General features: G+C 40.2%; 1 protein-coding gene across 3 annotated transcripts; it reads left to right on the forward strand.

The window, feature by feature from the left end:
* Positions 1 to 1,356: 1,356 nt before the first annotated feature.
* Positions 1,357 to 24,892, forward strand: LOC146380640 (uncharacterized). 3 transcript variants are annotated; one of them, XM_084940053.1, is made up of 4 exons: positions 1,357 to 1,457; positions 4,093 to 4,198; positions 10,350 to 11,450; positions 11,776 to 24,892. In XM_084940053.1, exons 2-4 carry the CDS (start codon positions 4,181 to 4,183, stop codon positions 12,460 to 12,462), a joined length of 1,806 nt encoding a protein of 601 aa, XP_084796179.1. In that variant the 5' UTR covers positions 1,357 to 1,457; positions 4,093 to 4,180; the 3' UTR covers positions 12,463 to 24,892. The 3 variants fall into 3 exon arrangements, with proteins under 3 accessions (XP_084796179.1, XP_084796181.1, XP_084796180.1); XM_084940055.1 differs by having other exon boundaries at positions 11,779 to 24,892; XM_084940054.1 differs by lacking the exon at positions 1,357 to 1,457 and having other exon boundaries at positions 2,718 to 4,198.
* Positions 24,893 to 25,227: the final 335 nt, after the last annotated feature.

Consider the following 25,227-nt stretch of genomic DNA (forward strand, 5'->3'; position numbering starts at 1 on the left):
CAATCCCGGTCAATGCTTCATCCGCCGGGTACCATAAACATATGAGAAAAAACCCCCCAGAGAATTTATTATTTTTGTAAGAGAGAGAGAGAGAGAGCGAGCGAATCGATCGAACTTTTCTACAAAACGTTATACCACTCCAGGTCAGGAGGGGCGATATAGCATGGACCGGTCAGATGACTACGCATAACATAACGTCCCAGGGACTTTCCCTTTGACCTTCATCCTGGAATGATCTGATATCCTCGTGTCGGTGTTGTTCCCACATCATCATAATAAATGTTGTTCCAGGTACAACATTGCCAGTGACCAATCACATTGTTGTGACGTCCACCTCATCTGGAACAACAGAGATATTTTATTTCTTTTATTATCACTTTTCCTGGAAACTTGGGTCCAAAATGGGATCCTATTGGTGGCTCAGCTGGTTAATAAAGAGGGAGTACGACTTACTTACAATGCCATACCCTCAGGTACTTTAATATTATATAAAAACACTGACAGTTCAATATCTACCTCAGTCACTCTCCCTGATCCAGCTGAGTCAGCAGTGGGAGAAATCTGCTTTTCACAGGAACTTGGTAACAGCAATAAGAGAATACGTAGTTTATTCCAAGAAGATATCGTGTCTCTCCCATATATATAATATCTTACTGGAACCGACATGTTCCAGATATCACCTGGAAGACAGTCTGGATGATCCCATGAATATCTAATTGCAAACAAGGTGAAGGAAATCTCATATAACATTCTTCATAAATGTTACCCAGCCAGTCACTATATGGTAACATTTAAAAGACACATAAATACTAATTGAACTTTCTGTGGGGATCATCCAGAAACTGTGACACATCTTTTTTGGTACTGTTCCTCTACACAGAGATTCTGGAAGGAATTTAGCAGTTTTGTTATTGTCCATATTTTAAGGGAGTTTTCTTAATGATGGGAAAATGTTTTATTCTGTTTCTTTAAGTTTTCCAGGAAGAATGATAAATGTTTCTTTACAAAAATATGTTAATACGTTTAGCTATTTTTATGCATAAATGTAAGTTTATTAATAAAACACCATATTTCTGTCTTTTTTATAAGGACATGGAATTGTACATACAATCAATATCAGACTCAACCAACAAAAAGGCTCTCAGAACAATATTTATATATGTTGATTTTTTCGCGTACTCATATAATAATTGTTTTTTACCCCTGATTTTGTATGTTCATGTTCTGTTCTTTTGTAAACTTCATCTGTTTGTATGTTGTATACTCATTGTGTTTCAATAAAGTTCTATTAAAAAAAGGTACATTCTAAATGAAGCTTCAGACGTCACTAATCACGTGACTCTGGCCAAACGAATCAAGCCTCGACACGGTGCTTCTGAAGCAGTGTCTTGATCTTTTTCACACACGCACCGGAGCGTCAGCTTCAAGCGGACCATCACTACCTCTCACATCTAAAGGTAAGTGTCAAGGTAACTTTGAACTGAGTTCAGTCAATCTCGAGTTTTTTGAAGTTTTCTGAACTAAGTTTTCTGTTGCTCTCTGTGAGAGAAGACCGCTAAAGGCGAGGCTCTCCAGAGTGCAGCAAAACAGGAAACAGCTGCTGGGTGTGTGTAAGTGTGCAAACGAATAGATTGGAAGTGCAAGTGAGCCACGAGTAAAGAAAGGTCAAGTTTCGTGAGTTGTTTTTCTCACCACTGATCACGCGCTCAACACTCTACACATACTTGCATCACACGCGCGCTCTCAAGCATCAGTATTGTACAATTCTGGGCGTCACGTGAGTTGCAGGCGTTACCATATAACGGAAATCTCCATTGTTCTGTAGCAGTGGTTCTCAAACGTTTCACAATGAGTTTCACCCTTACGAGCGACATCAAAGCGCAGTAGTATAGGCCTATTTAACACCACATACACATACTTGCCAACATTCAAAAGGTCTCTCTCTCTCTCTCTCTCTCTCTCTCTCTCTCTCTCTCTCTCTCTCTCTCTCTCTCTCTCTCTGTGTGTGTACAGATGTGTGGCAGACTTGCTTTTCAGGAGCCGCTACCGACAAAACAGCAAATAAACACCAAATATGTCATCTGTGACATTTGTGAGGTTACCTCAAACACACTCCGTCAGTCTTGTTCCTCTAGAACAACAAAATGTTTAAAAATATCGCGGGTTTACCTGGTGATATTCTCATGCAGATGGTGTTCACAGGACAGCAAGAGTAAACGATCGGGGGAATCTTGACTTTGTCATCGTTCCCCTCGTACGTGTTATTACTCCGATTTCAGCGGTTTTGCTTCACAACTAGTGCAGTTTACTACTCAAATGGAGTCGAGTCAACCAGCGCCACCTCTGGCCAAGTACCATAGCCTACTGCTAGATTAACTTGTGACACACACAGTAGCGGTTTTTGATACGGGCGACACGGGCGGTTGCCCGGGACGGCATCGTGGTGGGCGGCGGCATCACAAGCATCGGAAAAAAAAAATTAAATAAGATTGCTCGTACTCATGCTGCCCCGACATCATGCCAGCGCATATTGGGAATGTCGTAGGCACCGATCGGTTTTCTATCACCCATTTGCTGGGAGTAAGGGCGCCCTCCGTTTGCGAGCTGCGCCTGCTGCATGCGGCACAGGGAGGAGAGGGCGGGGCGGCGGGGGAGTCTCTGGCTGGCTGGAGCGGCATCTAATAATCAACTCGCAAAATAAAACACACCAGACATTATGATACAGACTTATAATTTGCACCGATGTTTTTTCGAAATTCTATACACGAAAAGTGACCGCGAGAGCCCTTGGTGCGCGTGCTCGCTGCTGAAGTCAAAGTAAACTTTATTGTCATCTCCGCTACATACAGTCCAGTATATAGAGAGACGAGATGACGAGGCTCCAGTTACAGCAGTGCAAGAAAACAAACAATAAATATAAGAAGAGTAAGAAAATAAATATACACTTTAGGACCAGGGGTAAAGGATCAATAGCAATTTACAATTTGTAATTTACAGTTTGATGATTTAAAGTCACACACAACCCCTGGAAAGGGGAGGGGGACATGCTGCTTCCAAATAGAGCACATTTCATTCATAATGTTGTAAATCCAAGCCCATTATGTTTTCACGATCTGAATACTGGGTTGTGCGAAATCCCAGAAATAAACCTTAGACAAAGTGAATCTGTGAACTAAGCTGTAGGTCTATTAGGTTAAGTTGTGGTGATCCTCGGGTTGGGGGATTTGTGTTCATACTGGAGTGCAAAATTAAAACTAATGGAAGGTGGACAACAAAAGTTCAAAGCCACATCACATCCTGTAAGCATAGTCTGCCTGTGTCGCTACTGCACCTGTTTCTATGATCACATTGAGTAGAGTCTGAGTGGCTGCACTTACACTGGTGCATTCAAATCCACCCTCAAACATATTGAAAGATGCAATGACAGCAATGTGGATTGTCAAGACTCAAACCAATCAGTAAGCAAAGACAGCAGGGATCACTTGTTTCTGTTTATTATACAGCCAGATTTACTTGTGACACACATGTGCAGCTGGCTTTATCACCTATTTTGAATTTGTTTCAAGCACAATACTTTTGTAACTTTCAGTGTTTTCCGGTCTTCCAAAAGAAGAAAAAAACCCTTCAACTACATGACATGCAATTGTGTATTTGTTTTCACCTTATCATACACTTGAAGTTTTACAAATCACCACTCCTTTTGTTAATATCATTTCAGTCTCAGACAATCTAGTTTTTCTTACAGAGATTGAATGCACCTTCTGCGGATGGCGGTACCACACAGTGTGCGTGGACTTCTCCTGTACAGAAGGAAACTACAAATGTTGTGCATGCTAAATAAACAGAAACAAATGATCCCTGTTGTCTTTGCTTAATGATTGGTTTTAGTCTTGACAGTCCTCATTGCTGGCATTGAATCTTTCAATGCCAGCAATGCCAGGTATCAGTGCTCAAACCTTTTGTGTTTGTTTCCAATAAGTTGCCCACCTCGGGAAGCAAAAATGTGTTCTTTTACTTGTGAGATGAACATATGAGACACTTTGACTCTTCAGTGCAGTGTGGAGCCTAACAAAGATCTGTTTTGTGTCCCAGCTGATCAGCAGGAGGAGAAGAGTCTGACGGAGCAGCAGAGGAACATTTTCAGCTACTTGGACTCAGCTCAGCCACTACAGAGAAAACAATGAGCTCAACACAGAAGGTGACAGACAGAGCAGGGCGATATGACCGAAAATATTTATCACGATATACATTTGAAAATTTGCGATAACGATGTAGCTGACGATATAATTGACACTAGACAAAATACTTTACAACTCCACAACTTTATTAAAAAACCCATCAATGTATTTTCACTTAAACAAGCAGCTGTTTTTTATGTGCATTAAAGTTATATAAAAATTTAACAGTGCAAATGCAAATTGCTTGCTGACAGTTTAACCAAAAGGCATTTCCAGTGGAAATTGGCCGACATATCCTGAGCATAACCATGTATAATATCCAGAAACTTAAAAAGAGGTTATACAGTCGTGGCCAAAAGTTTTGAGAATTGCATAAATATTGGAAATTATAAAAAGTTAAGCAGCAACTTTTCCAATAGCAATTTGCATACACTCCAGAATGTTATGAAGAGTGATCAGATGAATTGCATCGTCCGTCTTTGCCATGAAAATGAACTTAATCCCCAAAACCCTTACCACTGCATTTCATTGTTGTCATCAAAGGACCTGCTGAGACCATTTCAGTAATCGTCTTCTTAACTCAGGTGAGAATGTTGACGAGCACAAGGCTGGAGATCATCATGGCTGTATCCCAATTCAGGTTCTGCAGCTTTAAAGTACGCAGCCTCAACGGTCCTCAAGGGCCGCGTACTCAAAGACCGCTAAGGCTGGAAGTGCGAGGCTTGTAGGCTTGTGAAATGGGACGGTCTAGCCTCCGTCGTGCTGCCCAGGTTGCCTAGCAACCATGATACTAACAGCTGGAAACGTTTCATACAGCTTTGTTTGACAGAAATGAAGGAGAACATATTTTGTTCATTTGTTTCTACATGAGCTCTGTGTGATTTAATAAGTATCTGAGGCTGAGACCACAGGACTGTAAAACATGATTGTTGAGCTTCATTTCTGTACTGAACAGTCATGTAAGTTTAGCTGGTAAATAACAATTAGCTAATGTTGTTCATGAGACTAAAGTCATCTCACTTTGGTAATGTAAATATAATATGGCCAATATTATAGTTATTATATTAATCACTTCACTCAAAGAAAAGTTTCTTTGACAGTGTATATATAGATGTATCATATATAAGAGACAAATATTGTTTGTTTAATTTGTTGGCATTACTAAATTTGGCTCACTGCTTACATATCTGTGTGAAAAGAAAATGTACGAGCTGTGAAAACTGTTTCTGATAGAATGAAGAGTAGACCGATATATTAAATATTCCTTTATTGGGTGAGAAAATCAGACCATGTCATAACTGCTTTAAGTCGCACAGAATAGATATCAGAGCCTTAACCAGGCTGACTTCTGCTAAATGGGTCAAACTGGGCAGAAAGTATACAAACACATAACTTCCTTATAGAATATGATGTAACACTATAGATCAACTTACCTCAGAATATATAAAACATATAAACAATTACAGCAATATGATGCAACAAACACAGCAGTGCTACTGATCCAAAATACTCAAAGCTTCATAGAACTGAAACAAACATTTATTTTTAGCTCCATTCTGCTGCTGATACATACTTTAGGTTTCTGAATATTAAACTTGTTTCTGCCTTTCATAGTGTGTAACTTGAAGGCCCTGAGTACTTTCTCCCACACTGAAAACACTGGAATGATAAAATTATTTGAACATTACCTAATAAGACTGATTCAGGACAGACAATTAGTTATTTTAAACTTTTCTAGCAGTCCTTCACAAACAGGGAACAGTCTGTCTATTCTCTCCATCTGTCAGCTGCTGCTGACTCTTCCTCCTCCTCTTCCTCACACACTGCTGAGTTTGTCCTGGTGGATCATCAGGGGTGCAAAGCCTCACAGAATCACACAGATGATGTGCAGCAGTGGGTCCCTCAGTCTGTCCTCACTCTGGACACTTGCAGTTGTCACACATGGAAATCAAATGTGTGATAAGCTGCAGGATTCAAACACAAGTGTAACTTATAAATACATGTTCATACTTTTATTCCACAATCAGAGAGAAAGAAAGAGAGAGAGAGTGCAGGACAGACAGACAGGTGACAGTCTCAGGTGTATACACTGCTACAAAACAGCACAAGAGAAGGAGGATTTAGTGTTTGTGTTATTACAAGTGCTAAACAAGAAGAGTTCCCAGATGGTACAGTGGACACATGTGTGACTCCTGTGATTAAAGCATCTTTCTTTCAGCTTAACGAGTGAACCGTCAGCTCGTTCAAACACACGTTAAAGTCTGTTTGGCTCGACACCACCGAACAGAGGCAGTAATATAACATAGCTAACATTAACAGTGCAGTGAATCCTGCTTGTGCCGTGATATTCAGGACTGCAAACCGAGCAGCATCACTGACTTTCAGCTTGTTGAGTTTGTGTATATATGACTGACTTTAATTATCCATAAAATCATCACATTCTCTGTAAGATTAAGGTCGACTATTGAATGATGAATATTTTAAAGTAAAGGCTTTAAAACCAAGTTAGTACAAACATCACTAATGTCACACATAACTCTGCCGACATGTGGCCAACAGTAATGTTTTAATGTTCTTCATTATTCAACATTTGCACATAAATAAGTGACATGTTATTCAGTACTTTTAAAAGTTTAGTCTTTGGCTGCTCCGCTTCCATTTTCTTCGGCAAAATTATCCACGCCCACCGCCGCGCTATGAAGTCTGGGATATGTTGGGCCATGAAGTCTACACCGCCACATCCTTAAAATTCAGGGAAATGAAGGACGCATTTGTTGCTGCATTTCGAGTAGCCTTTAAATTGGGACAGCCTCGCTGTCGCTGTGACATAATGGGCCTTAAAATGCGGCCTTTAAGGCTGCAGACCCTGAATTGGGATACGGCCTATGTCAGGCTGATTGGGTTAGAATGGCAGACCTGACATGTTAAAAGGAGGGTGGTGCTTGAAATTATTGTTCTTCCATTGTTAACCATGGTGACCTGCAAATAAACGCGTGCAGCCATCATTGCGTTGCATAAAAATGGCTTCACAGGCAAGAATATTGTGGCTACTAAGATAGCATCTAAATCAACAATTTATAGGATCATCAAGAACTTCAAGGAAAGAGGTTCAATTCTTGTTAAGATGGCTTCAGCACATCCAAGAAAGTCCGGCGAGCGCCAGGATCGTCTCCTAAACACGATTCAGCTGCATGATCAGTGTCACCAGTGCAGAGCTTGCTCAGGAATGGCAGCAGGCAGGTGTGAGCACATCTGCACGCACAGTGAGGCGAAGACTTTTGGAAGACGGCCTGGTGTCAAGAAGGGCAGCAAAGAAGCAACTTCTCTCCAAAAAAACCCCATCAGGTGCAGATTAATCTTCCACAGAAAGTATGGTGTATGGACTGCTGAGGACTGGGGCAAAGTCATATTCTCGGATGAAGCCTGTTTCCGATTGTTTGGGGCATCTGGAAAAAGGCTTGTTCGGAGAAGAAAAGGTGAGCGCTACCATCAGTCCTTTGTCAGGCCAACAGCAAAGCATCCTGAGACCATTCATGTGTGTGGTTGCTTCTCATCCAAGGGAGTGGGGTCACTCACAATTTTGCCCCAAAACACAGCCATGACTAAAGAATGGTACCAAAACAGCCTCCAACAGCAACTTCTTCCAACAACAGTTTGGTAAACAACAATTCATACATAAGGCACACGGGATTATAAGGGGCACCGTCGATTTTCAGAATAATCAAAGGATTGATTTTAAGTGTGCCGTATTTTCCAAAAAACACGGCAATAACGACGGCCTGCTAGCATGCTCTACCACAAATAGTGCTTTGTTGTGTATCTGACGGACGAAAGCTAAACCAGTTCCACATCACTGAAGTTGCAGCATTTTTACAAACTAATTCTGGTTCATCTGTTTCATTCAACGATCCGCTTTCACCCTTCTCATTCTCCGTCGCCGCCATGGTTTTTCCTCCATGTGCGTATGAAAACAAAGGCACTGCGCAAGCGCGTTTTACCCATATTCTATTGTGATATTTCATTTTCTCATCGTTGCCCAACATTATACCGGTATTACCGTGAACGGTATGATATGGCCTCGCTGATTGTGCACTAATCACACATTAAAATGATCAAAAGAGGCAAAACTGTGTGCCAGAGTCAGGGGTCAGCGTTTTGTTTTTATGTCACAGCACTAGAACGATTGCAGGCGCTCATAAGTAGTTACCATAAATCACCACCTTTCATGGTCTCAGCACATCGACTCTGTTATTAAGAAAATGGGACAAGGCATAGCTATGGCTATGAAATGTTCTTTCTGTATCACTTCTTCAATTATGAAAGATGCCATTAATGCACTAGTAATGTCTCATCTGGAGTATTGTTCAATCACTTGGTCAGCAGCTAATAAGACAGATCTTAACAGACTTCAGTTAGTCCAGAATAAGGCGTCCAGATTAGTGTTAAGATGTTCATACTATACTAATATCGATAAAATGCATAATCAACTTTCTTGGCTTCCTGTACAGGCTAAAATATTCTATGGCATACTTGTAGTTATAAAGAAAGCAATTCTGTTAAACACACCACATTTATTTCTTGCGGCCGCAGCTCAATGCAGCAGCTTCGGCAATGGAGACGCTGAACATGGTCCATTCGGACTCAATGTCCCCAGTCTCCCTCGGAATGCTGTTGAAGCTCTGCCGGAGGTGTGCATTGAAGATCTCGCGGACTGGGGCCTCTGCTAGACATTCCCAGCACACCCTCACTACGCATTTAGGTGCACCAGGTCTGTCCAGCGTCCTCCCCCGCCACCTGATCCAACTCACCACCAGGTGGTGATCAGTTGACAGCTCAGCCCCTCTCTTTACCCGAGTGTCCAGAACATATGGTCACAGGTCTGGCGATACGATTACAAAATCGATCATCGACCTACGGCCTAGAGCGTCCTGGTGCCACGTGCACTTATGGACACTCTTATGTTCGAACAAGGTGTTCGTTATGGCCAAACTGTGATTAGCACAGAAGTCCAATAACAAAGCACCGCTCGGGTTCAGATCAGGGAGGTCGTTCCTCCCAATCACGCCCCTCCAGGTCTCGCTGTCGTTACCCACGTGAGCATTGAAGTCTCTCAGCAGGACAACAGAGTCTCCAGGTGGAGCACCTTCCAGCACCCCCCCCCCCAGGGACTCTAAGAAGGCTGGGTACTCCGAACTGCCACTCGGCGCATAAGCGCAGATGACAGTCAGGACCCGTTCCGCGACCCTAAGGCGCAGGGAACAAACCCTCTCATCCACCGGGAAAAACCCCAACGTACCGGCAGAAAGCCGAGGGGATATTAGAATACCCACCCCAGCCCGCCGCCTCTCACCAGGGGCAACTCCAGACTGAGACAGAGTCCAGCCCCTCTCCAGGAGACTGGTTCCAGAGCCCAAGCCATGCGTAGAGGTGAGCCCGACTATATCTAGCCGGTACCTCTCAACCTCACGCACTAACTCAGGTTCCTTCCCTACCAGAGAGGTGACATTCCATGTCCCTATTGCCAGTCTTGGCAGCCGGGGATCAGTCCGCCAGGGCCTCCGCTCCTGGCCGCCACCCAGCACACAATGCACCCGACCACTATGGCGCCTCCTGCGGGTGGTGGGCCTGCGGGAGGAATTGATTGCTTATATTTTAATTGTGAAACCCCACTGTGGATGTAAAATTATGTGGATATCTTGAATCCACTTTATTTTGTAATATTTTATGTGATTGTATTTGACGGAAGACGAGCAACATCTGTTGTGGAAGCTAATGGGGTTCCTTTTGAATAAACAAATAAACAAACATAGGATTTATTATCAGTAAATGATTATATATATAAATCTATAAAAAATGATAGAAATATGTAATAGGAAACAACAATATGATATAAATTATAAAATGATATAAAAGTGTGTGTGTGTGTACAATCAGGAGGGATGGGCATGATTTTAGTGTTTTTAAATGGTCATGAATTATTTTTAACACCAGGTTGGATGTAATGTGTTAGAACTACCAGCAGGTGGGGATAAGAGACCTTTAAGGTGTTTGGTGCCACACACACTCCACCTTCAGGTTTAAAACTAGTGTTAATGGAGGTAGTTTGAAGGTTGAGTTTGTTCCACGACTGCATTTCACTCACTGCCTCTGTTTGTATCTCTGTCACTGCAGGACCAACATGGAGCGAGAAGTCAGCGCTCTCAGGAGGCCGACAAACCTCACAGAAGAAAGAGAGAGAAAAAACACACCTGTGACGAGTGTGGGAAGCATTTTACTGGGAATTATAAACTAAAACAGCATCAGTTCATCCACACTGGAGAGAAACCGTTCAGCTGTGACTTGTGTGGAAAGTCTTTTTCCTTGAAGGATTCCCTAAAACAACACCAACTCATCCACAGTGGAGTTAAAGCGTACAGCTGTGATCAGTGTGGCAGAGCTTTTACTCACAGTAGCAACTTACAGAGTCATCTAGTTATCCACTCTGGAATTAAGGCATACAGCTGTGACGAGTGTGGGAAGGACTTTACTCTGAAGGCTTCACTAAAACGGCATCAGGTCATCCACACTGGAGACAGACCGTTCAGCTGTGATTTGTGTGGAAAGTCTTTTTACTTGAAGGGTCACCTAAAAAAACACCAACTCATCCACAGTGGAATTAAAGCGTACAGCTGTGATCAGTGTGGCAGAGCTTTTACTCACAGTAGCAGCTTACAGAGTCATCTAGTTATCCACTCTGGAATTAAGGCATACAGCTGTGACGAGTGTGGGAAGGAGTTTACTGGGAAGGCTGAACTAAAACGACATCAAGTCATCCACACTGGAGAGAGACCGTTCAGGTGTGACGAGTGTGGAAAGTCTTTTTCCTGGAAGGAATCCCTAAAACAACACCAACTCATCCACAGTGGAGTTAAAGCGTACAGCTGTGATCAGTGTGGCAGAGCTTTTACTCACAGTAGCTACTTACAGAATCATCTAGTTACCCACTCTGGAATTAAGGCATACAGCTGTGACATCTGTGGAAAAACTTTCAGCCAGAGAGGGGACCGAAATAGACACCTACGCATTCACACCAGACATGATGTGTACTGCTGTGAACAGTGTGGAAAACAGTTTATAACTCACACACAGTTACAACAACACATGTTTACCCACACTGAGGAGAGACCTTATCAATGTGACCTGTGTGAGAAGACTTTTAAATCTCCACATTACCTGAGAGGACACCAACAGATCCACACCAGAAAGAGACTCTACAAGTGCAGTTACTGTGAGGTATGTATTTATATTGTTATCTTGTCATTTTAGCCTGACTGTTTGGAACAACTCTGCCCATTAAACTATGTTAGCATGTTAGCAATTCTACTGCATGGAAAAGCAGCTCTGAGTGATTATTCAGATTTTCATGTCAGTTATGATTTTAGTATTACTGTAGTATTATGGTGGTAGTATTGTATTTATTGCAGCCCAGTAAACTGAGTGTGTTAACTGATACAGTAAAATGTAATTGGACGTCTGCAGAGATGCTCTTTATTTCAGGCGATGTTCAGGATAAAAATGTTGAAGGACTGACTTACACTGTCTTTGTGTCTTTGTTTAGAAGCAGAGTGACACAGATGGATCCAGTTCTCAACCCTGTCATCACTGTGGTGGTGGGAAAGACTTTTGTTGTGACCTCTGTGGAAAAACTTTCAGTTGCCAAGCTGACCTAAAAAGACATCAACGTAGACACACTGGAGACAAACTGAAATACTGCAAAGAATGTGGGAGAAGCTTCACCACACCAAGTGAGTTAAAAAAACATGAACTGATTCACAGTGGGGTCAAAAAGCACCTCTGTGATCAGTGTGGGTCATCCTTCACCACTGCAGGTGAGCTTAAAACACACAAACGAGTCCACACAGGAGAGAAACCATACAAGTGCAGACACTGTGACAAAAGCTTCTCACAATCAGGTCATTGCAACAAGCATGAACGTACACACATGGAAGAAAACTACAGCTGTGACCAGTGTGACAAGAGCTTCAGGAATCTCAGTTCATACTCCAAACACAAACGATCCCACGTTACTAATAAACTGTTTCACTGTTACCAATGTGCCAAAACATTCACCTCATTGTCTGCTCTGTGCAAACATCAGCGTGATCACTCAGGGCTGAAATCACTCCTATCACTGGATCACAGTGAATCTGAAGAGACAGAAAGATCCTCTGGTTTCAGTGTCAGACTCCAAAAGCTTGAGATCAGGCTCCACAGAGTTCAGATAGAATCTCCTGTAAAAATCTGATGAGGCAGCTGTGAATCAAACTCTTCCCCTAGTTCCATTTTAAGCTTTCAAAACTGTCCTACTGTAGTGTTCATGTCGAGTGGTTAGCTTTCTTTTCTTCAGGTGGTTGAAAACTCTGTTTCCTATTATAAAGTTTTTGTTTTAATGTATTTTGATCCACAAATGTTTTCTTGTTCGGGTTCTTTATGTTATTGAATCTTGGAAATGTTAAATAAAAAATTCAAATATTAAATAAAGAAAGATTTAATGATAAAGATTTGAGCCATGATGTCATTTCCTGTATTTCAGAGTAAAAACTGAAGTGACAAATGGAAACATGTTTACAGTCACAGTTAGATGAACTGTTTTCAGTGTGTTACAAAATTAATATATTATTAGTGCTTATTTAGTGAATATTGTTACTTGTTTAAACAGGTACATGGAGTTGTTTGCAGTGAAAGTTATTTTTAAACACAGTCAATATTCCTTCTCCGCTACCTGATATCCTTGGAGCATTACGAAATGAGCCGTCAGAGGGTAACAGTCCAGAAATAATGCTAGACTCACCAACTCTCATCTGTGTCTCAGTCACAAAAAGGAGATCCAATCCATTGGAGGAAAAAATAATTTATAATGAAGCTTTATTTGCTAAGGACCACACATTTGTTAGAGCCATCTTCATTGGAGCTGGAGCCTGGGTAGAAGTTGTCGGTGAAGCCCAAGTTAATGGGAGCAAATTCAAAAAGTTTATTCCACGACTCCCACAATGCAAAAAACAGTGGTGAGCAGGGTTATGGACACCTAAGCCTACAACAGTAACCAGACAGGAGATAACAGGATCCAGGAGACGTCTTGGGATGTGGCGGAAAGGACCATAACCAGCTGGAGCGGCTGCTGAAGAACAGAGAAGTCAAGCTTTAATGTTCACCAGCCGACCGGCACGTTTACCCCGGTGTCTGTGGCGGTGTGTCGGAGCAGGTGGTGGCACTTTATGTAGCAACTAATCAGGAACATCAGCCAGGAGCAGAGGATACCCTGTTTGTTTCTTCTGATTAGAGCTCTGAAAGCTGATGGCAAAAAACTGAAGATCTAAAGGTTTTTGGTGTTCCCCAGTTTTGAGTTGATTTCAGTGACAAGAAACATCAGAAACAGAACAAACAGTAAGAAAATTGACAGAGGTAAACAGCAAGCACACACACTGGAGCCATCTTACCCCTTAGTTTAATTATGTAAATTACAATTATGTAATCTGATCATTTACAAACTGAAATAATCTCAACATAAGCTGACGGAAGAAGAAGAAATTGAGGAAGAAATTCAGGCTGTGTACTGAAAACGTATTTTTTCTTGTTATTATAAGACATTTGGTGTGACGACTTCTACAACTCAGTTTTTGGTTTTGCTGAAGTAAAGTTTACACTCTGAGGAGTCACAGTGTTGATATTGGACACAAAGAGAAAAGTTCCTGTAATGTAAAATGTAAAAGTTAAAAGTAGAATTTTAAAATGGAACCTAAATCTGATTAGTAGCCAGTGCACCGACTTTAAAACAGGTCATATGAGCTCCCTTGTTCGAGTGGGTCAGTAGCCTTGCTGTCAGTTTTGAACAACCTGTAGACGAGCTAGCCCTTTCTTGTTTAGACAAGTAAACAGGCTGTTACAGTAGTCAAGTCTTGTAGAGACAAAAGCATGTATTATCATCTCGAGTTCACTTGTTGACACGATGGATCTAAGTTTAGAAATGTTCCTCAAGTGAAAAAAGCAGGTTCTTACTATCTGATTTAAATGTCCCTCCAAAGAAAAAGCTTCATCGAAAATAACACCCAGGTTTCTAAGGTTATGTTTCTGTGAGGAACCTAAGTCACCCAGTCGCCGTTTAATATCAGGCACTGTCTGGTGCAATAATCAAAGTTTCTGCTGGGTTTATCTGTAAGCAATTATTGTTCAACCATTGTTTAATGTTGGTTAAACAGTCAATCAGATTGGAGAGTTTATGAGCTTCAGCAGGCTTAAAAGAATAATATAGCTGAATATTGTCAGCAAAAAAATGATAAGATACTTAAGGAAACTGCTGTATTATCTGGCTTAAAGGAAAATTGTATATTAAAAACAGAATAGGTCCCAGCACAGAGCCCTGAGAAACTCCACACAACAACTCTATAGATTCTGACGTGATCTGGTTTGCAGACACACTAAAACTCCTTTCAGATATATCAAAAGAAAACCAGTGTAGAACAGAGCAGACATCCCAACCAAGTCTCTCAGTCTGTTTATCAGGATGGTATGGTTGACTGTATCAAAGGCTGACATAAGGTCTAGCAAGACTAGGACTGTGTATTCTCCGGAGTTTGCTGACATCATAATATCATTAGTAACTTTCAGTAGTGCTGTCTCAGTGGAATGCAATTTATGGAACCCAGATTGAAAACGGTCATTGAAGTTATATTTCTCCAAGTATGCTGTGAGGTGGACAGCTACTGTCTTCTCAAGGAGTTTTGACATAAATGGGAGTTTGGAGATTGAATTTTAAAGTAGTGTTGGATCCAGGTTGGGTTTTTTGAGCCTTGGTTCCACAATGGCATGTTTAAAAAAGCTGGGGAACACCCCAGTCTGAAGAGAAACATTAAAAAGGTTCCCAACCCAAGGACCAATGGTGTCAAAAGCATTGATGAAGAGCTTAGTGGGGACAATGTCTTAGGGGCTTGTAGGTGGCTTCATTTTGTCCACCAGGGCTGCTATTTCAATATATATTTTGCAGTTGTAAAAGTTGACCAGGAGTACAAAGGGAGTGCCTGACTCGGAGAACAAGAAAGCTTTGGGGAGATTTCAGCATTGATTTCTTTAATCTTGTCAACAAAAAATTGGAGGAGTTTACTACTATCTACTTTAGAGTGTACATCTAAAGGTACCACATCTGGGGAGACAATATCACTAATTTTGTCAAAAAGAAACTTGGGATTTCTCTTGTTTTTTGATATGAGTCTAGAAAAATATTTGATCTAACAGTTTTCATTTGTCATTTAAGGAGTTTGGTTTTCTTCCATAGTTTAATAGCTGTAAACAGCTTTTACAGCTTTGATATTCTTTGACACTAGATATCAGGTGAAGGGATTCAATTTAAAGGTTTCTATGTCCCATTTACACTAACCAGTATGTGAGATAGTCAGACTCAAATGTCAAGGAAGGTGGTAGGGAAGCAGACTACGCAGACATTTCAGGTTTCCAAAGGTGAGCAATTTATTTACAGTGAACTTAATTTAATGTGAAACTTCCCCCAAATCAACTGTATTAACAAAACTCAACAGCCCATGGCTCTGGTAACACAGCTCACCTCTCCTCTCTCTTGAATCTGGTAGAGACTGGCTTTAAATAGGGCCATCAATTTCCCTCCAATTGCCCAGCCAGTACCACTCACTCAAACTGAGGGATCTAAAACTCTACACAGATGATCTAAAACACAAAACCTCTTCACACTTCTAATATGCACATTTACACAACTAAATGGCAGTATTGATGAAAAGAAACACATTCAACAAATCCATTTAAACCTTAAAACAAACAAAAGGAAGCATCTCTATGGAAAAAGAAACCCCTCCACTTGGTTTGACCTGCTGATGTCATGTGTGACATCATCAGGACTTTAAAATGAGGAAATGCCGGGCGGGCGTTTCCCCACACCTGACCCTCATGAAGACTGAAAAGACAAACAAAGTAAGTATGAGCAAATGACTTAATCTGTAACATAATAAAATGTAAAGAAACATGTAACTGAGTATTTAGCTTAATTTGCAGAATGTTTGATTTGCCGGCAACTGAACGCTTACACACACAAACCCGGGATAGTGTGTGAAGCAATGTTACTTAACAAATAGCAAATCATAGCAAATAAATAGAAACAGAATAATGTGTATAATGTGAAAAAAAAAAGTAAACACATATGGGACAAATGGAGACCATTGCAACTCATCCACTTTGTCACACAGTAACAGTATAACTGTAACACATTTGCAATTTAGATCCAATATTTCTGAGAGAAATAAGTGAATTAAAAATATCAGACCTCATGCCAGATTTAATTGATAGAGATATATGCATGTTATTATATTTATGTATCCCAGATAATTGTTTTTCATCTAGCCATGTGACACCCACCCCTTCCTCCCAAGTTAACTGCAGCCAAAGCGAGCTAGTGGGGGTATTTAGACACTCACAACCAGTGGGGTAAAAAGAGCAACCAAGAAACTGGCAGCCTGCACGGCCACCGATGTGCTGGAAGAGCTAGAAGCTCTACCCATGGAGAAACTCTTGGAGAACCTTGCTAGCCTTGTTTTAAGATCCCTTTAAAGTTTATAAAGGGCCTAATCATTTTCATTAAAATGTTTTATTACATAAATGTTACTGTTTTATTTCAGTTTGATTTATGCTCCCACAACACTGCACATCTACAAACAACAATGCCATGGACTGTCAGTTGCTTTTACATGCTGTGAACATGAGTAGGTTTGATCAGAGTTTCAATTATAAAAGAAAAGGGAAAGACAAACTGAGAAAAAAGAAGCAAAGAAGGGGAAAAAAAGACCAACTTCTTCCCAACTGACAAGAAAAATACTCGTCATATTTTCATAATAAAGGATCAGGCTCCCCATTTATGACAGCTTGGACCATTAATGTATGTTACATTGATGCTTGTTTTAGTATGCTACTGTACAGTTATGGTCAACATCTCTATTTAAATATAATTAATATATGATAAGAGATTTTTTAGTTTTGTGATTATTGTTTAGTTGTAGCTTCATTTAAAGATAGGAGAGCTTGTGAGTTGGAACCACCACAGGAAAGGAAAGTGGAACCAGATGTGTAGAGGAATGCGGTGACATACATACTACCTCCTGTGTTAACAGATAAGTTAACGGTCCTCCCCCCTCGCTCACTCTCCTTTTAAGGAAATGTTTAAGTTTCTATACATACCAAGCTATCTCCTATTTCAACAGACAAGCTAAAGGTTTCTCCTATTATGGAAACGTTTTTGTATACTGAACATACCACTCCTACTTCCTTGAAAGCTCACTTGGAGTATAAATAAAGAATGCGCTGAGAGCCCTGGGCGGTTTTTCTGTCACATTTGTTGTGCACACTTTGACAGCAGAGCAGATCGGACTGACCGCCCATGCGCATGTAAAAATTAGGTATCTGAGTGTGACTTCATTTGCCTTTCTAATAACTTTTCTCTTCACATTTTCTTGGTCCTCCGAGCCGGATAGGAAGCATCGGCCGCTGTGTCCTGCCGTCGTGGAAAGCTGCACTGAAATCTGTCCTCTAGGTAGGAGTGAAAAAGTCCAGGGACGCTAAAATTCGATTCCTGGCCAGTGTTTTATCAAGTGGTCCACGACGCTGGGATCCAGTGGCTGACTTTCAACATAGCCAGAGAATCTTGGGAAGGTAAAGGAAGTCACTCATTTACACTCACGTAAAACGAACTTTGGTCTCACCCGCCGAAAGGGTGTAATTAGTCTAATCCACTGCACGGATTTGTAAAAGCGTTGGGGTAATCCACCGAACGGATTTTCAAAATAAAAGCGTTGGGGTAATCCACCGAACGGATTTTCAAAATAAAAGCGTTGGACTAATCCGCCGAAAGGATTTTCGAAATAAAAGCTTTAGGACTGACCTGCCGAAAAGGTCTGCGCGATTGTGTGAAATGTCTGTTTAAATGTTTGTGTTTTCTGTGTGTTGAGAGTGAATTGATTTAAACAGCACAAATACGCTGCTGAATCACTCTCATTGTTATTGTCATTTTATTTCCTGTCAGTAGCTGAAGTACTGGTGACAAAAGAGAACGGTTGAGTTCCGCCTCATAAAACTGACACCGCTCCACTAATTAGAGTGGAGTAGAAGGGCGTAGTCAGTAACCACTCTTTAAGTCTAATACCAGAGAAGGCTCTGCAGTTCTGTTTTAAATGGGTAATTAGCCCACTAAGTTTACTGTTGACGAACAGTGGTTAGGAAAAAAGTGTCCAGGCGCCGGACAAATTAGTGTGCAAAGATGGAGAAATCCTAAAAAGACTAAATGTCCCACCTGGGAAGGAAAATGTAGCCCATCTGCATTAATACAACTTAAAGAAGCATTACTGAAAGAAATAGGAGAGACAAAATAAATAAAGAAAGAAGGAAAACGCACGTAAGAATTAGAATATTTCCAAGCATGGAAGAGAGAGGCAGATAGACGATGTGAGAATAAACAAAAGAAACAAGAAAAGAAAGAAAAGGCAGAGGTATTAGACCCCCCACCATATGCTCCACTCGCTGCTGCGAGGCCGACCCCCACTTCTGCTGCTGTGAAACCAGCCCCCACTTCCGCTGCTGCGACCCCCCTTAAATAATCCTGTGATCCGTTCAGACCTCAACCTGGTCCTTATGCAGAGGCACAAAACATGTTAGATAAAATAGCACTAGGTGAAAATCCACAAAAAAAAAAAAAATGGGAAAAGATCGCTACGGACGAGATATGGGAGGTGATGTTGATCCACCTGGTCCTCCCGGCATTTTTCCCATGATAGCAGTACTAAACCCCAGATACGGCCAACCCGCAGGGGAAGGTGGAGAAGGTGGAGAGGTAACAGACAGGGACAGAGGAGGATTTAGAGGAAAGGGCCAGAGATATGTAGGACAGACAGACTTACGCGAAAGAAGTGAAGAAAGAGATAATACGTGCTGGAATTGTGGCAAGGAAGAGCATTTCGCCAGAGATTGCAGACATAAAACAGACAAACGGCAATATTCAAATGAATGACTAAATGAGAAAAAGCCAAATGAAAATGATAAAAGTGACGCAGAAGTATTTACTGTCTATCAATTAGTGTCTGAAGTAAAAGGCAAACCTACACTGACAGTATATGTTAATAGCAAACCAGTGCAGATGTTATGTGATACAGGAGTATGTAAAACCGTTTTGAACAGAAGACCACAGGAAGTACAATTCTCAGAAGATACTCTAATAGTAAAATCAGCATCAGGTCACACGACAGTGCAGTGACTAATAAAACCCTTATTAAGTGAAAAATAGAGATCAAAATAGTTTAAGGTAGTTTAAAAAGGTTGGAAACAGACCCCACCGAATAGATATAAATATAAGAAGTACAAAAATAAAATAAATAAAGACAAAATTACATTAGAACTTATTTTTACTGTATTGAAACTAATAATAGGAAGGATAACAACCTGTAAGCTGATATTAACAATGAAACATAGTTGGCATGACAATCATGCCCAGAATGTATAAAATGAATAAAAGGAAATAATTCACACGAAAACCTTTTAAATAAAATAGAGAGATGCATAAGGTACATTAAGGCTGTGTCATTGTTCAGCCAAGGAAAGTGTGTGAAAAGGTAAATGTCTCCAGCTTGGGAAAGGGTGAAACTGCAGATCACCCGAAGCCCTTGATGGATACAAAATAAAATATATAATAATAAATTGCTTGGTTCGCTACACAACAGAGAGAATGAATGTGACTGAAGGTTGGATCTGAGATGAGACAAACAGAAGACCAGTCTAAGAAGTAGGCACAAACCTGTTCAGAGAAAAGCAAATTTGTACAGATTGGATGAATTCTAAATTATCTGTTTGCTGAGTAAGATGATCCTAACTATTAAATTGGCTCAGTAGTAGTATAGTGGTATACACTAATAAAATATTGTAGTATACTATTGTCATAATATAGAAAGAAAAAGATGATAATATTAATAATGACATAATATTAATAATGAGGAGCAACCTAGTCAGTTATGATGTGAGGTGGATGATTGTTATGAAGTAATCTGCATCAAGCTTAAGGTTTGCTCAAACTCAGTATAATGACACATGAGATGAAGAAAATAAAGAAACTATCTAAACTAATTACGTGCATAGAGGCACTTAACCTGCTTAAACATCTGTCATTTATCCTGGATAAAATATTACTGAGATATAGAGCACACCTATAATAACAACTAATAAGCCAAACTCTGTAGACAACAGCTAAAGCTACAGGATTGAGAAGCTGAATTAAATAAGTGGACACCGCTAAGTTGATGAGCATGTTACACATTTTCTTTTATTTTTATTTATTTGTTTTAAGAGCAGAAGCTGCATTAAAAGCCAACACACGCAGCTGTCTGTGAGCTCAGTTTTTCCCTCACACTTCTGCTCTGTTTCAGTAGCAGCATTTTTCTTTTTGTGTCCTGACTCATGTATGTTTCCTGTTTTGTTTGATTATTTTATTTTGTTGATTTGGAAGCGAATTTGTGACCATACTTGTGGATCACAGTGACACATAGTGATTAGGCATATGATTTACAAATGCCTAGTTTTAGAACTGTGAGCAATTCAAAGTTTAAAAATATATATATAAAAAAACCCTAACTTCAAAGTTTGAAATGTGTAAGATGTGTGAGATGGGTGGATTCTTTGAAAAACTAGAAATTATCTAAAAATGCATTAAGTGAAAATGTAATGTTGCATCTATAGAGAAGAAAGAAGAAGCATTCAGTTATTTAAAAATAGGCATTACAGACAGATACAGTTTTAGCACTGCCTGACTATGATAAGTCTTTCTACTTACGTGTAGATAGAGGAGCAGGTTATATGAAAGCTGTGATAACACAGGCATTTGGAGAAAAACAACGCTCGTTAACATTCCTGGTGAAATTTAGACTCGTGTAAATTAGACTCTGTAGCGTCAGGCCTGCCTGCATATGCAAGCCTATGCAGCCGCAGCAGAGGCAGTAAAAGAGTCGGCTGCACGTATGCAGTCATATGTGTATATGAATTGCACGCAGGCCAAAATATAAATATATACACTGACAGCCAGTTTGTTTTTTCAGCAGTGCACCACTTTGCCAAAATTTGGCATAACAGAGGTATGGTCACCTCTACGGATAACCCCGTGCAACACGGCAGCTTATTACAAATCTTATTGGAAGTGATTAGCTTGCCAAAACGATTGGCACTTTGTAAATGTGCAGCACATCAAAAAGACAATTTTATTGTCACAAAAGGAAATAATTTTGCAGATCAAACAGCAAAGCGGGCTGCACAACAAACGATAACGCTTCTAACATCCGAACATTGTACACAAATGCCACTTGATGTACTAAAAACCGAACAAAAAGCTGCAACAATCACTGAACAGAACAAGTGGCTGAAATGTGGAGCACAACTGAAAGATGACTTAATGGTCTGTGATGGAAAACCAATATTACCAGAGTCGTTACACAGGACAGTGGCTGTAGTGACACATGAAGTAATACATGTGTCAACAGGAGGGAAATATAGTATAGATAAATAATACTTTTACACTATAAATTTTGAAACTTCAGTGAAAAATTTGTAAGAACATGCCTATTCTGTCAAAAACACAACTCACAAGGAAACTTAAGACCTAAGAGAGGCCAGTTCTCCACACCATCCACATGCATTTTATTGAATTGAATGAATGTCAAGGATTAAAATATGCCTTAGTGATCATAGATGTGTTTTCAAACTGACCAGAGATATATCCAGTGAAAGCAGAGGCAATCTTCATTGCAAAATGCTTATGTAATCATTTTATTCCAACATATGATATCCCTTCTCTGATAAGATCAGACAATGGGACACATTTTGTCAATGATGTGATCAGTAAGGTCTCTGAAGCACTAGGATTCAGCATAAGGAATCACTGTGCTTATCATCTATGGAGTGCAGGGTTAGTAGAGAGAACTAACGGCACCATAAAACAGAGACTCAGAAAATGCCTGAAATAGATAAAAATGCAAAGAGTTTAGTTTATTTAAAAGGCAGTGTGTGTGAGAGGATTATGAAATTATTGTGTGAATGACGTTACATTTTAGATTAAAAGTTAGTAGAATTACAGAGGGTTTGTAGACTGTAAATACAAAATGAGTTTGATTAGCCTGTAGAAACACAAAAGAGAGTAACAGGAAGTGTGTGTGTGACAGGAACTTTGCATGCCCATATAAGGAGTGAGCACCCAGAGAGAAAAACAGAAGAGACAGACTCTAGCCAGATGAAGCAAATGGAGGCTTTAAGAAAAGAAATGAAAATGATATTAATGGTATGGTTTAGTGTGTCAATATAGGTCATAAATAAATAAAGGTGGACTTTTCTCAACCTAGAATTTTGAGCATAGCAGCAAAACCATAGATTAACATAATTGGGAGAAAACAAGCCAAAGTTTGGCTTAAAGTTTTACAGCTTGACCTCCCACTTGTCCCGATCCTGAGAAGAAGCTCAAAGGACAGTCAATCTCCTGATGAAGACCAACGAAATATCGTGGAATTGAAGAATTAACAGCAGGCTGGTAAGAACAGTGTGATATGACTGTTTAAAGGCACTGAATGTGATATTTTGCCTGGCTGGGACTTAATCTAAAAGGAAGAAACAGAGAAGAAACAGATTGTGTTTGCTGGAGATTTAAGACAACAAAGGACACTTTGAGAAGGGTACAGGGGCCAGTGGGAAGGTGAAGCCCAGAGGAGTATAATTGGGTTGAAATTGAAGCCTGAACTCATGATGGTGTTTAGAGATGTCCACCAGATCACAACAAAGAGGTAAACAAAAATAGAAAACACACATATATAAATTGTTACATGTGAAATTATTTTTGGAAAGAATTAGAAGTAAGATAGTTTGAATCAGACCTCAGTGAAAAGATGCATGAATTGATGAAAGTGAACCAATAGATAAATCTGTTAGAAAGACAACTTTAGTAGAAAGAATGGCAAAACTAGTAGAAAATAGGGATATTGTTTTGAACTGCCGTGCGACACTTCTCAAGTCTCTTGCAGATTAAAACCAGGCGATTGGGTCCTTATACGAGTACTCCAGAGAAAGAATTGGAACCCATCCCGGTGGGAAGGTCCATACCAAGTACTCCTAACGATGCCAACAGCTTGCAAAATCGCTGAGAGGCCCTCTTGGATCCACCAGAGCCATTGCAAAAAATGGAAGTGAGTGACAGCACAACCTAAAGACACCACCACCCCGACTCTTTGGTGATCTACAGGTGAAGGGAGGGCTGATTGGGTATATCCTGCCTTCTACTTCTCGCCTGTAGTCTACTCACCAGAGTAAATCGGTGTGTCTGGTCATCATGAAGATTATTCTGCTTACCACCTTGGCCCTGCTGCTTACAGCATGGACCCTGATGCACTTAAAGGATCAAGAAGCCAACATGCATAGAAGAGCATGGACATATGACAACTCACACCTGGCTGAAGTGACACAGGACCACATCCATCCCTGGATGAACAACGCCTGGTATAGATACATATATAATCGCAAAGAAGACAAAGATTGTTATATATGCTCACACATGCCTGCTACAACACAGCATGCTACATTATATGGCAGACTTATGAACATGATTCAAGTGACATGCGCAGCAAGCTTTGCCAGGTTAGGTTATCAATATTTAGGAATTGTCCTAAACCACAGCGACCTCCTGACTATTGGACTATAGTTTTGGACTGTTTTTAAATGCATCGACCAGCATCAACAAAGAGCAAAATCAGGAAATTGATGCCATAAGAATAACTGTTATGCAACACAGAGTTGCCCTGGACATGACCATGGCAGAAAAGCGCGGACTGTGTTTTGTTTAATATAACTTGTTGTACATATATTCCAGACAATGTGCATTCTGATAATATGACAAATGCTCTACAATTACTTAGAAACGTTCAACAGGCACAGGTAACCGATTGGGCAAATTCACAAAGTAATTGGTGGAATTGGTTTATGAGCGGCTCATGGAAAACATTGATGTTTAAGGTTTTAATGTTTATTGGCCTAATACTTATTATGTTTTGTATCTTTACTACATGCATTATCCCCTGTGTAAGAGGAATGGTATCAAGAATGATATCTCAATCTCTTGTTGCATATGTCACTATGCCAGACGAGGAAGAAGGAGAAGACGATGAGTATGAAACAAATGTGATGAATGATTATGTTTGAATGATACACATTTTATGACGACCAGACCGAAAGCACTCACAATGTAGGGTCTGTGTCTGAAAGACATTGATGTATTTGCTTAAAATCGCTACAAACAGGAGGGAATGATAAGAGATTTTTTAGTTTTGTGATTATTGTTTAGTTGTAGCTTCATTTAAAGATAGGAGAGCTTGTGAGTTGGAACCACCACAGGAAAGGAAAGTGGAACCAGATGTGTAGAGGAATGCGGTGACATACATACTACCTCCTGTGTTAACAGATAAGTTAACGGTCCTCCCCCCTCGCTCACTCTCCTTTTAAGGAAATGTTTAAGTTTCTATACATACCAAGCTATCTCCTATTTCAACAGACAAGCTAAAGGTTTCTCCTATTATGGAAACGTTTTTGTATACTGAACATACCACTCCTACTTCCTTGAAAGCTCACTTGGAGTATAAATAAAGAATGCGCTGAGAGCCCTGGGCGGTTTTTCTGTCACATCTGTTGTGCGCACTTTGACAGCAGAGCAGATCGGACTGACCGCCCATGCGCATGTAAAAATTAGATATCTGAGTGTGACTTCATTTGCCTTTCTAATAACTTTTCTCTTCACAATATACAAAACACAATAAAAGTTATACATGAATTATTCATTATTTTTTACTACTGATAAAATTCATGTATACTAATAAAAGTTATACATGAGTAAAAGCATTATTAATAATGATTAATAATAATAATTCTAATGCCAACATGATGACTGTTCATAGCTCCTGCTTTGAAATACTGAACTTTAAAATTGACCTCATGA

The sequence above is a fragment of the Perissodus microlepis genome, chromosome 9 (genome assembly GCF_051167445.1).
Source record: "Perissodus microlepis isolate ML-2025 ecotype Zambia chromosome 9, ASM5116744v1, whole genome shotgun sequence".
NCBI lineage: Eukaryota > Metazoa > Chordata > Actinopteri > Cichliformes > Cichlidae > Perissodus > Perissodus microlepis.